This window comes from Aplidium turbinatum, chromosome 1 (genome assembly GCF_918807975.1).
Source record: "Aplidium turbinatum chromosome 1, kaAplTurb1.1, whole genome shotgun sequence".
Classification (NCBI taxonomy): domain Eukaryota; kingdom Metazoa; phylum Chordata; class Ascidiacea; order Aplousobranchia; family Polyclinidae; genus Aplidium; species Aplidium turbinatum.
In genome coordinates, this window is record NC_137472.1 from 22,263,101 (window position 1) to 22,276,072 (window position 12,972).

The following is a 12,972-nucleotide window of genomic DNA, read 5'->3' on the forward strand; positions in this document are numbered from 1 at the left end:
CGAAACCCAGCTTGCTCTTTTGGAAGGAGCGGGTCGATGATTGGGTTCACGCGGGCATAAGATCAGCCTTTCGAGGATTTTGAAAGGAACGCAGAGGAGGGATATCGGACGATAACCCCTTGGGTCCTCTGGTGGCTTGTGAGGCTTAGGGATCGCAACTACTAGAGCTCTTCTCCAGATTTTTGGAATTGTGAGGTGGTGCAGGCAGAAAGAGAGGAATCTACGTAAGCAGGACTTGAGGGCATGGCCAGCATGGAGCACAAGCTCAGGGCAGATCTTATCCGGCCCTGGAGACTTGTGTGGTTTCACCAGGCGGAGGGCGGCAGCGAATTCCTCTGGAGTGAAATCTCCAGAGATTGTTTCTTCTTGTGGTGTTACCACTCGCCGCAGGGCAGACACTTCCTTGGCGACAAGGCGGGATGTCTCGCGGTCTTTTGTCTTGTAGACCCCGTTCTGCACTAGCTGGGAAGCGATGGCATTTGCAGAAACGGGGCACTGGCGAGAGGAGTTTGCTGAGCGCCCAGTGAGGTTGTTGATGATGCTCCATGCTTTGCGGCTTGAGTGTGAGAAGTCGATGGTTTGGACGGCTTCATTCCATCGCTCAAGCTTCTTTGCGTCCAGCCGCTTAAGTAGTCTGGTGGCGGCGGTGTTAGAAGCAGTACCCGGGGTGGCGTTTAGGTAGGAGCGATAGAGAGCTTCACACAGAGTCCCAGCATGGTGTATAGCTGGTTCGATGGCCACGTGGTATTGTGGCCTTTGCCGCAATTATTATAGCATTGCAGAAGTCCTGGTATGCCTCGTCTGCGTTGCATGTTTCAGGTGGTGGTAACTTTGCAGTAGACTCATTGGTCAAGAGGCTGTATTGATTCCAATCGGCTTTTTTGAAGTTCCATCTCTTCACCGGTGAACTCGGGACAGGAGCCACAAGTTTTGGGGCGATGATGAGGGACGGCCGGTGTTGGGACCGCGGGAACTTCTCAAGCACACGTCTGTCTGGAAGAGAGCTGTCGACATTCGCGAAGGCCAAGTCAGGGTTTGTCCCTGTTCCCCAGCGGCCGGAGTGGAAACTGGCTGGTTCCTTTGGATTGAATAGGAGGGCAAGATGGTTTGTAGAGGCCCAGTCAGCCAGCAATTCTCCGTCGCTGCTTGTGTTGTTGTAGCCCCAGTTGATGTGCTGGCAGTTGAAGTCGCCAGCGTAGAGACTGGGGGAGGGGAACGTTGGAAGGGATGATAGCAACATTCGCGAGGGTGGGGGCTTGTAGATGTTGACGATGTTGTAGTCTGAGATACATATGCACACCCACTCAATCTCGGCATCAGTTGGAGATTGGTCGACAAACGTCCACTTCAGGCTCTCATGCACAAACGTGGCAATGCCGTGCTTCCTGCTTAAGGTAGACCCGGCTAGCATGTAGTTGGGAATAGCTAGCCTATCTGCAGAAGTGCAGTGGGTCTCCTGGAGGAGGATGACGAGTGCCCGGTTGGTATAGGCAAGCTGCTCCACAATTTTGGTCTTGCTTGTTGTGTAGCCTTCTATGTTGAGCTGCAGAATGGTGGGGCGTCTGAACTTATCAATTGCCCCTTGCAGCTGTGCCGTCCGGGTGGAGGCTCTTTGTTGACAAATTTCGTTTCTCATCTGGTTGAAAGCAGATGATACTCACAGGATGGGGTACGAGGAGCCATTTGTCGTCCATCCCAAATCGACCGTACTGAAAACTCGGTATTGAGCAATTTCGTTTGCTAATTCTCTCATGTTAGGCAACTGGAAAGCATCTATTTATAGTTTGTGAGTAATCGATAGCTAACCTTTTTTTGGTGTTTTGTCCTTTGACAACCACCACTTGAGCTCCAAGGTAACTGACCTTTTTCAGTAATCGATTCTTGTAACAGACGAGTGGTTTCTGTGCGAATGAATTCCCGGTCAACTAGAGAGCATTGTGGTGATTTCATAGTGATGGGGTGACAGTCTGTGGTTAGATGTTAGATGTTTGAATGGTTCTGGGGGTTAATTTTCAAATAGAAAAACTGCAGACAGGCACAGAAACACTCGGGTTTTCCCTCCATAATTCTCCTGCAATCGGATTTTCTCTTCCATGATGAAATGTCACACTTTCATGTTGAGATTGAAAATCTGATTCGAGTATGACATCCGCGCATAAGACGTCAAGTACACCGAGCTTCATACCTAGGTATACGTGGTTTTGGTAGGAGGCGTCTACTGTCACATACCCCAAAGGTTCAGCGGAACACTTCGAAGATGCCAGAGCTATAGTGTTCTATTGTGATGCCAAATTGAGGTTAATATACTTTAAAATGTGAGGGTGAATGAAACTCTCAGAACTTCCGCTGTCAAACAACGTAGAGACAGTTTTGTCGCCCATTGTAACAGGGGTCGCCGCCTTTGAAAGAGAACTAGGAACAAAACCTTTTATATATCCAAGTGTACGTCTTGGTTTAGGATACTGTTTGAAACTTACTCCGATTGTAGAATGTGAAATGGAAGCAGATATTTTAGTTGGTTTGTTTTTCATAACATTAGCACTTTTCTTTGTACGTCGAACATTACCAAAATGTCCTAATTTATGACAATTAAAACAATGTTCTTTTGCTGGACACACATATCGGCAATGTCTTGCTCTCCCACAAAACATACACTGTTCCTTATCGATAGAGGCCGACAGAGAGTTTTCCAAAACATTTTCCATGACCGATACTTCGGGTTAGGTGGCATTAATAGCGTTCTTAGTTGCATACGATTGTGAATCCTTTACAACCGCTTCTAAGGATTTTTCTTGATCCGTTGTCTCACTTAAAGTAAGTGTTTTATTTTCTAGGAGCCACTGAAGGATCCACGAAGAATATAGGCAATCCCTCTTATGAATGCATCTCTAACATATTCGTCTTGGTATTCTTTTCTTGAGACTTGACGAAAGTTGCAGTTTTTACACAACTCTTTTAATGCACGCAAGTATGCGGCAATGGTTTCGGATTTGTATAGGTTTCGAGTTGGGAGTACATGGCGAGCATATATTTCGTTTTTTGGTTGAGCGAAGATTTATTCAAGTTGAAGCTTATCTTCCTCGTACGAAGTTCAGTGGCGTAGCCAGGAAAACAGTTTGGGGGGGGGGGCAAATATTTGATGAATTGAAGAGAACGACAAAGTGTTTGATTTGAGCCATTGCCATGTGATGTGCAGTGGCGTATCCTGATGGGTTGAGCAAGAGAAGCAATAAAGCTGATGGGGGGTTAGAGCGTGCCAAAGGCACGCGTTTTCTAGGGGGTCCGGGGGCATGCCCACCCGGAAAATTTTTGCAAAATTACCCTCAAATAATGGATTATAGCGCATTCTGGAAACACTTTTAAGGTAATATTTGTATGAAATTTATTAGCAGATAAAAAGCTATTAACTTATTGAAGGTAGCTCTTACACACGAACAGGCAAAAACTACGGCTAAACTTTGAGAACACCAAAAACTCAGCTACACAAAAACTCAATAACTACACAAAAACCCAACAGAGTAAGCCATTCTGAAATTGCTTCCACAAATTAGTTAAAAGAAACGTAAATCGCGTAAATTTTGCGCGATTTACGATTTGCAAAATTTATTGGTGTCTTTCTGTGTGTCTAAAACAAGTCCTTGGGGGTGTTAATAGCCAGATCTTTTGGAAAACTTTGTAAATTTCTACAAATTTTATTATATTTTCAACAAAGGTATCAACTTTGGAATCTAAACTTTGAAAATTTGGGGAAGGCCATGGCCCCTTTCGCCCCCCCTGGCTACGCCTATGACGAAGTTGTATTGCTAATAAAGCAATACACACGTGGAAACACATAATTGAATAGAACACTCAACTTGTTCAAATCTTCTTGGGATAAAATCGCTCAAAAAGTCTGAAAAGTGCGTATCCAATGCTGCCACGCCCATTCTGTTTCCTTCTCGGTTGGAACAATATCGAATTTGTCTGGTGTCAACACTTAATTGATTTCGTCTATTTATCTTTTCAAAAGCTATGTTTTATAAATTAACACATTTTAATAATGTGGTTAATTTACCATAACAAGGCTTTATAAAACATAGCTAAGCATAAACATAAAGTAAGCACCAGGGGCGTATCCTCAATGGAAGCAAAGAAAGCATTGCTTTCTCTGTCAAAATTGAAAACAGAGAAGATAATATTTTTCAGTAAAACGATTTCGTAATTTCTTTACCTGAATACGAATTAGAACAGTTTCTCACTCATGTCCCCGTATGATTTCAGCTCGGTTTTAATTTTTAAAAAGTTGGAAGCTTACGAAAGCAGAGATTTGTACCGCATCCGTTGCTCTCGTTTTTTCTACACGAAGAAACAAGTGAGAAACAAAGTAAAAAAGCAGCGCAAAGTTTACGTGATTTACGTGTCTTTTAACTAATCTATGGAAACAATTTCAGAATTGCTTACTGTTGGATATTGTAATCTCGTTTTTGCTATACGAAGAAACAAAAGAAAAAAGCTGCGCAAAGTTTACGCGATTTGCATTTCTTTTAACTAATCTATGGAAGCAATTTCAGAATTGCTTACTGTTGGGTATTGCAGCCGCGCGTAATGAGAAAATCTAAGGCTTCAGGGTTATATCTGTCTCGCAGTGTTGTACGTTGATGCCGTCATCTTTTTGTTGACGCTGAGGCTAGCACCGTCATTTTTTTTTAATTGACGGAAGTGATAGCGCCGTCAACTATTTTGCCGATTTTAAGCGTCAAGCGCTATGCGTCATGTTTTGTTATCTCGTTTCACAATGTATTTTGGCCAGCGGGACTCAACCGAATTACCGGCTTTCGCGTTGGTTGGAATGGCTACCTGGAATACAAGCGGAAGAAGTTCGCCAAATGGTGATCAATGATCACTAGGGCCATTTTTATTTTGACCTAAAAAAAATTTTTTTTGATTTTATTTTTATCAAATTGTGACTTTATTTTGACCTAACAAATTGCTTATTTGTAGAGGCTACAGTTCTTCCTTGAATTGATACCAGTTAACCAAACATAATATTTTGTCGATTTCAGACCCAAACGTGTTCCATAAAAGGGGCTTGTTCAATAAAAGTTTGCCTTGATTGCGATGCTTGTCGCTCCAATCCAGCTTGATGGCGTTTACTTTTCCTGTGGCTTTCAACAAAATACTTTTTAACGCACTTCACTATAAACTCGCAAAAATTGCACCTTAAATCACCCCCGGCAGTTGCATTAAATTCATTAGGAAAATCTCGACAAATCTGTCTAACTCTTGCTCAAGACGATTTAGCTTGCTTAGGTATTTTTGTATTACAGAATGTCAGTAAGCTATTCCTAAAATCCAAACTGTTGATCTTCGAAAAGACCATGTTTGTGAAGAGGAAGTGTTTTATAAGAATTATTTAAATACGTAACATAAACAATGGACAATTTGCGATAAAAGTTACTGCTGATCCAAGTGGGCATTGTGACATATTTCCTGCTTTTGTGGGTTAATATGATTTAATTGGGTCGCCGTTCTTGATTTACAATGCTTCTACGAGGATTTAGATCCCTGATTTAGACAAAGAACACTCTCAAGAAACACAAAAAGTTTGCCAAAAGCCATAATTTGACAAATTTTAAATTTATTGAAAATTTTGACTTTATGGTCAATTTTGACTTTATTTTGACCTATAAACTTCTTAGAAACAGTCCCCTAGGTGCTGAAAACAACTTTATTCTTTGATTCGTGGACAGACGAGGTCCTTAAAAAATTTTGACTTTATTGACTTTTGCGGGCCCTATAGTGATCACTCATATCGTGAGCAGTAGCCTATCGAAAACGAGAGATCAGAGAGAGAAAGCGAAAAATCAATGAATGTCATCGCGGAGGTTGAAGATACTTTATTTCAAGAGCTCTATGCCCCTGAAAAGAGCGATTTTGTTGCAGTGGACTTCGTTAAAAGATTTATATATGCTAAACCATCACAGTACGCTTGGAACAGTGATACCTTTCCGAGTAAACGTTTTTAAGGCTTGTTTTTGAAAAACAACACACCAATAACATCCAGCGCTGCTGTGTAACACATGTTTTCACATGGAAAGGACATTATGCGTCCCAAACGCAGCAGATTGTCAGGCAAACGTTTCGAAATGCTTGTGTTTCTACAAGGAAATAACTAATAGGCTAAGCAGCTAATTACAATGCAGTCTCAAAACATAATATCTGCTCTTTATTCATAGCTTTTGTTAACCTAAACTTGGTTGGAATACTTCTGTTTTGTGAGACCCTGGCTAAAATAGCGCTAGAAATTAGCTCTGACGCTGACGCCGTCAATTTTTTTAAGAGCTGACGCAGTACTTTACGCCGTAAAGTTTTTAAGCAATTTGCGCTGACGCTGACAATTTATTTCATTGACGCGTACAACACTGCTGTCTCGTAAGGAAAAGTTTAAGCCTAATGTTAGATTTACACTGTTATTCTGGCTACTACAGCAGTAGGTAGCTTTAACTGAGCAGTTGAGCTGAACCTTTAGTGTTCTCTAATTTGAGCCGCAGTTTTTACCCGTTCGACGTTCATGTAAAAAATACCTTTAATAAGTTAATAGCTGTTTATCTGCTAATAAATTTCATACAATTATTACCCTAAAAGTGTTTCCAGAAAGTACTATGATCCATTATTTGAGTGTAATTGTGCAAAAATGGGGACCGGGTCCAGAAGTACTTCTGGACCCTCCTGTCAACGCTACTGCTCCCAAGGTGCAAAAAGTAATTTAAGGATATTGATGTTAGCTGTTGTATGGTTTACGTATGTAACTAGTAAAGGCTACAATGTCTAGGCTACATCATGGAAAACTATATATAAATATTACCTCTGCTTAAACAAGGTTAATTTTAGGCTGGCAAAGAACACTCTGACGCAGCTATCGATTGTTTCAGGATGCGCCACGTTTCGAGTACAGAGGAATGCACCTGGATGTTGCAAGAAACTTTCTACCAAAAGATGACGTTATTACCTTGATAAAAGTAAGACGACTTGAGTAGGCTAGTTTCCAGTACAAAGCACATTTGCTAGATTCTATTTTCTAACAAGAAGTACCATGTGAATTTTGAGCTCACAAAGCCTGCTTTGCCGAGCACCAAACTGTTACTGCCGATACTAGAAGGGTCTTTCATAATCCGATTAAACTTTTACACCCCATTACAAGTTTGTTTGCTTGTTATAAGTATGCTTTCAACCAGAACCACCACAGTTTACATGGATGCAATTACAAAACTAACCTCTCAAATCTTACATACCTTTACTTGCCCTAATAATGACTAAAAGAACAAATGGGGTTGAAATGTGGGCATTCCTTAAAATGCAGAGGATTTCCTGGATTGACAGAAAAACAACCAAAATATTTTAAATCAAATTAATCAAACAAAGAATCTACTGAAAAATATTGAAGAAAAATAACTTAATTTATAGGACATGTGCCGCGTAAAGAAAACTTGAAACATTTCTCTCTCACAGGCAAAATTGAAAGAGAGCGTGCACAAGGCAGACAAAGATTAACTATCTTAAACCAACAAACAAACAAAAATAGCACCAACATAGACAGAATGCACACAGCAATTGAATAGACCGAGAAACTTGAAAACGTTTCATAAAAGAGGCAGTCAATGCTTGGAATCAGGTGAAGCAAGTACATCCACGTGGTCGTCCGCGCAAGCATCAACTTGGCAAACTAAACTTGCTATAACTGTCACCATAAAATTATCATGCGAAAGAAAAAAATGTTCGACAATGAAAGCAGAAGAATACTATTTCTTCGATATAGTTCACTTTAACCTGGAGTTGCGGCCTGATTTGTCACATTTTGTAGATTTTGACTACCGCTACTGTCTGCCTGAAATTTTCTAAAAATATTTACTTTCTCGATTTTTTACTGGCTTGTGATGACATAAAAGCTTTTAATTTCTTTAGAGAAGAGAGAAACCTTTTATTTTGTCTGTTGCGGGAATAGTATATGGTGCAATTATAAATAACATCAATAGAATAGAACCCTAACAATCTACATGCCACAACAGACAGGAAGCAGCGAAAAACTATATTAGTCATCTAGTCAGCTGCTTCCCGTGTTTTTAATGTGACAAATGTCAAGCATCGGCAAATCACGTTAAAACAAAATAGGCTGATGCTTAGTAAAAATGAAAATAAATAGTTGTAGACTGCTGCGATAGTCCAGTGAAATCCTGTGGTTTCATTCAAATAGCAAAGGCTATCATGCCCTACAAAAGTAGTATGAAAAAAAGGTGCACGGTCGTTTGGTCGACAGACATTTGGTCGACAGGACGTTTGGTCGACAGGACGTTTGGTCGACAGGACGTTAGGTCGACAGAACGATTCATTTTTGGGTTAGGGTTAGGGTTAGAGTCAGGGTTAGATTAGGGTTATGGTTAGTTAACTAACCCTAACCCTAAAATAAATCGTTCTGTCGACCTAACGTCCTGTCGACCAAACGTCCTGTCGACCAAATGTCTGTCGACCAAACGTCCTGTCGACCAAATGACCGGGTACCGAAAAAAAACACCTATGCAAAAAAAACTGTTCTGCTAGCGTAGACCGTAGAGCAGGCATGCACAACATACGGCCGCGGGCGAATTTTTTTCCCACGAGATTTCTGTCTCATTTACATATTTTGGTAAAAGTTTGTATTAAAACCGTGTGAATGCAACATTTTTTCGTTGGCACGGTTGGTTCAGTGGTTTCATCCTCTGCCTAGTGATCGTGAGAACGAGGGTTGGACGCCCGTCGAAGTCAAACTTTTTTTTTCTTGAAATTAATTTTTGCGGTGCACAAGAGCTTTTCAAAAAAAGTAGGGTAAGCTTATATTTTATTTTCATTGCAGAATTTCATTGGCAAATAGTTATTTTGCAATCTGAATCAACCAATCTCTCAAAACACTTTCGGAAAATCTTACTTTTAGAGTGACTAGAATCAATGAGACAGAAATCTCGTGGGAAAAAAAATTTTGCGGCCCGCGAAACCTTTTCATACGGCCCACGAGATATTCCGTGATTTCGCTCATTTTTGCTGAAAAATTTTACAAGAACAATCCAACCTTTGTTGCTTGTTTCTGCAAAAAGTGCGCGGATGAATATTTTCAATACGCAGTGTCTGGTGCCGTAGGTGTCAGTGTACATCAGAATTTTACTGTTGGTTGAGTTGTCAGCATTTTGTGAAATATACAGTACCCCGTAATCGCGTTATGACTGAAAACAAGAGAAGGAAGATTGAAAATGAGGGCAGCAGTGGCGGCTCGTGGTATTTATAGCAGGGGGTGCTGCAACCGGAAGTAGCCTATACGTGAAAGAGCGAGCGCCAAAGGCGCGATGCCAAGGGGTCTAGGGACATGACCCCCATAAAATTTTACCTTATTTTAGTGGTATTTTATGAATTCTGAGGCTATTTGAGCACTTAATTTCCTGATGTTCATCAAGTTTAAATAGGCTGTTTTAGCATGTGACCTTTGGCCTTAACTTATTATCGTAAGTTAACAATGAACCTAGGTTACATTTAGTTTATAAAAAATCCACCAGGTTTGGTAACTACAAAAATTTATTGGTAGAGCTTTTCTTAAATTTAATTTAACAACACTAATGAAAACCTAGTCTAAGCTTTATCTTTTTGTGCAGAAAGCAAAGCACATTAGTCTAACCATGTAACAGCATCAGTCGCAGCCACCTAATATCGTGCTTGAAAACAACAGTATTTGCAACAGTAGCTAGCCTGACCACGTGACCAGCAACTGCAAAATTTGCAGTTCGAAATTGTGGGATTTGAAGCAACCTCAGCCAAAATATGACGTCACAATTTCTCTTTGTTCTTCTTTTATAAGATCGCAACTGCAGGGCTTGCAGTTCAGAGCTGCCAAATACAAAACTTAAAAAATCATCATATTTTTTAAAACCCAGAAATTATGAAACTTCCAGTCGGTAGGATCTATAGAAAACACGAAAAAAAACGTTAAATTAATAAAAAAAATAAAATACTGAAATGTGCAGGGGGTGCTGCAGTTTTGCAGTTTCTATGGACGAGCCGCCACTGGAGGGCAGAATCTTTAACCCAGAATGGACAAGTAAATACTTATTTACAGTAACAAACTCGAAAATACTGTGTCTTGTTTGCCGAAATGTGGTTGCAGTCCCAAAGGAGTATAATCTGAGACGCCATTTTGAATCGAATCACCCGAACCTAGCTGAATTAGATGCTACTGAAAGGAACCTTAAAGCAGAGAGTTTACTTAAGAATCTTTGCTCGGAACAAAACTTTTTTAAGCGTCCGGTAAATGTTACCGCTACCAGAGTTAGCTTCGAAATATCAAGGGAAATTGCTGCTGCAGGAAAAAGTTTCACTGAGGGAGAATTCATTAAAAAATGCATGTTGAGTGCAGTTTCTTCGATTTGCCCGAGAGATCGAGAAATTTCGAAACGTTAGTCTTTCACGTACAACTGTACAACGAAAAGTTGAAGATATTGCGGGAAACTTAACAAATCAACTAGCCTACAACAAAAAGTAAATGAATTTCATAGTAAATGAATTTCATTGTAAAACCGTCGAAACATAGTTACAAGCTCTTGACAGTAACCATCTTCTCAACGATATCTCTTATTCGACGGTTAATCGGTCACATTATAGGCTACACTAGAGTAACCATATTTGAAAAAGCAAAATTCCGGACAGTGCATGATTATTTTCATGAGACCATATATGCGCTACCGAACTATTAGCCATTAGAATTAGTCAAGGATTCTATATCAAAAATTCACTAGGCTTCCTCCTCTATGACATTTCAAGTAAATCTCTGATTATATGTGCGAAATCGCCTGCTTTTATAGACTGTTGGAATGTTCTAGTAATTTTCGCAGCATGTGATCTATATCTAACCAATTCTGATTCAGCACAACAGTCAATAAGTTCAAGAAAGTTCCAAAGCTCAAGAAAGTTCTACGTGGTAAACATCATTGATAAGGAAAACGCTCTGTTACATCATAATTCCGTACAACTCGTAGTAAAAAAAATGGCAGTGTTGCACAGTACGATTGCAGATGCAGTGAAATGAGCTGGCTGAGCGAATTTTCTAAAAAAAAATTTTCTAATTCCCCCAAAACGCCCATCATAAAATTCCGGACATTTGAGCATTTTTTAAAATTCCTCCCGGACGCAAAATTTTACACTAAATTCCGGACATGTCCGGAATTTTCCGGACGGTATGGCAACCCTAGGCTACACGCTAGTTACAACAACGTTAGCACGCGGCCCGCGAAAAATTTTTTTTTTCTAAAACGGCCCGTGTACTGTTTTGAGTTGTGCATGCCTGCCGTAGAGAACGGAGCAAAAACACTAAAAGTAGGCCTAATCATTGTTTATAACTTCATACTCTAACACAGTCAGTCAGTTTATCATCATCATCATTTTGTTCCTTCCTCGTATGGAGGGTTGGATACAATGCGCCATTGTTCTCGACCATGAGCTGTGCGTACTGCACATTCATAAGTTAACTTTGTCCATTTTGTGATGTTTGTTGTCTAAATCATTCTTGGTCTGCCTTTACTTCTTTTACCGTTTATCTTCCCTTCTATTAATGATCTTTGTAATGAATTTTTCCTTATTGTGTGTCCGAAATACTTCAATTTTCTTCTTTTGACTGTTTGTAAGAGCATTTTGCTTGAATTGAATTTGGAGAGTACTTCATCGTTAGTGATCTTTTGTTTCCATGAAATTTTTAACATTTGCCTGTATGTCCAGAGCTCGAAGGCATCGATCCGTTTCTCCGTTTTTTGTGACATTGTCCAAGTTTCAGAATTGTATAATAGGGTCGACCAGATATAGCATTTTAAGATCCTGAGACGAGTTGATAAATTTAAACGTTGATTGATTAAAATATTTTTCATTTTTCCAAATGTAGTTCTTGCAATTTCTATCCGTCTAAGAATTTCATGGTCACACCTCCCATCTTCAGTTATTAAATGACCAAGATATGAAAAAGATTTTACTTTTTGTATAATTTCGTTGTCAATTATAATTTGGAGTACTGAAGTGTCTGGTGATTTTGAGATTATCATTGATTTGGTCTTTTTAGCGTTAATTTTCATATTAAATTCTTTACCAATTGAGTTAACATTGTCCAATATTTCTTGAAGATCTTCTTGTGATTCAGCCAACAGAAGAGTATCATCAGCATAGCGTAAATTTGTTATATTCAAGCCACCAACTTTTACTCCTCTCATATCATCAATGGATCGAAAAATCATTTCTGTATATAAATTAAAAAGACATGGAGAAAGTACACATCCTTGGCGTACTCCACGCTTGATATCAATTCCTTTAGACAAATCTTTTTCCATGCGAATAAATGCTTTTTGATTCCAGTACAAATTGATAATAAAACGTAAGTCTTTGCCATTCATACCAATATTGGACAAACAATGAATCAGTTTCTCATGGTTAACTCTATCAAATGCTTTCTCATAATCAATAAAACATGCATATACACTTTTATTTACTGCATTGTAACTCTCACAAATTGTTCTGAAGTTAAGTATACCCTCTCGTGTTCCTTTACCAGTTATAAAGGCCAATAGTCAGTTTATAGTCAGTTTATAGGCCAACTTAAATAGAGTCTGTAACTAAGATGACGGCCTATATAGCACGTAGTACCAAAAATGTTCAATTTGCAGTAAAAAATAAGAATGGTAAGTTAAAAAACGTTCAATCAGATTGGGACACCGCAAAACGCGTGTTTCAAAGCATCATAGAATAAAAGGTTATGGATTTGGTCTAATTTCTAATACATCTAAATCTAAACAAAAAACAAATAACTGTAAATAATGGTAATGATAAGTGACTAAATGTGAGTTTGCGTGATGGTCTGGGCTACGGCCGTGTGACACACGATCAATCAATGATTTTATTTTTTGTCATTAACGCGTCCGGGACGAAAAAGATACTAAC

The 12,972-nt window shown here is 39.5% G+C and overlaps 1 protein-coding gene and 1 pseudogene across 2 annotated transcripts in view; both read left to right on the plus strand.

Moving 5' to 3' along the window:
- LOC145770158 (beta-hexosaminidase-like) overlaps window positions 1-12,972 on the plus strand; it is a 98,199-nt gene that overhangs the window by 34,787 nt on the left and 50,440 nt on the right. For both annotated transcript variants that reach the window (XM_082581747.1, XM_082581754.1), the window contains exon 8: window positions 6,912-6,998. In XM_082581747.1, the coding sequence (XP_082437873.1) occupies window positions 6,912-6,998 (87 nt within the window). The remainder of the gene's footprint in view (window positions 1-6,911; window positions 6,999-12,972) is intronic.
- Window positions 9,227-10,537, plus strand: LOC145775421 (EPM2A-interacting protein 1-like; annotated as a pseudogene).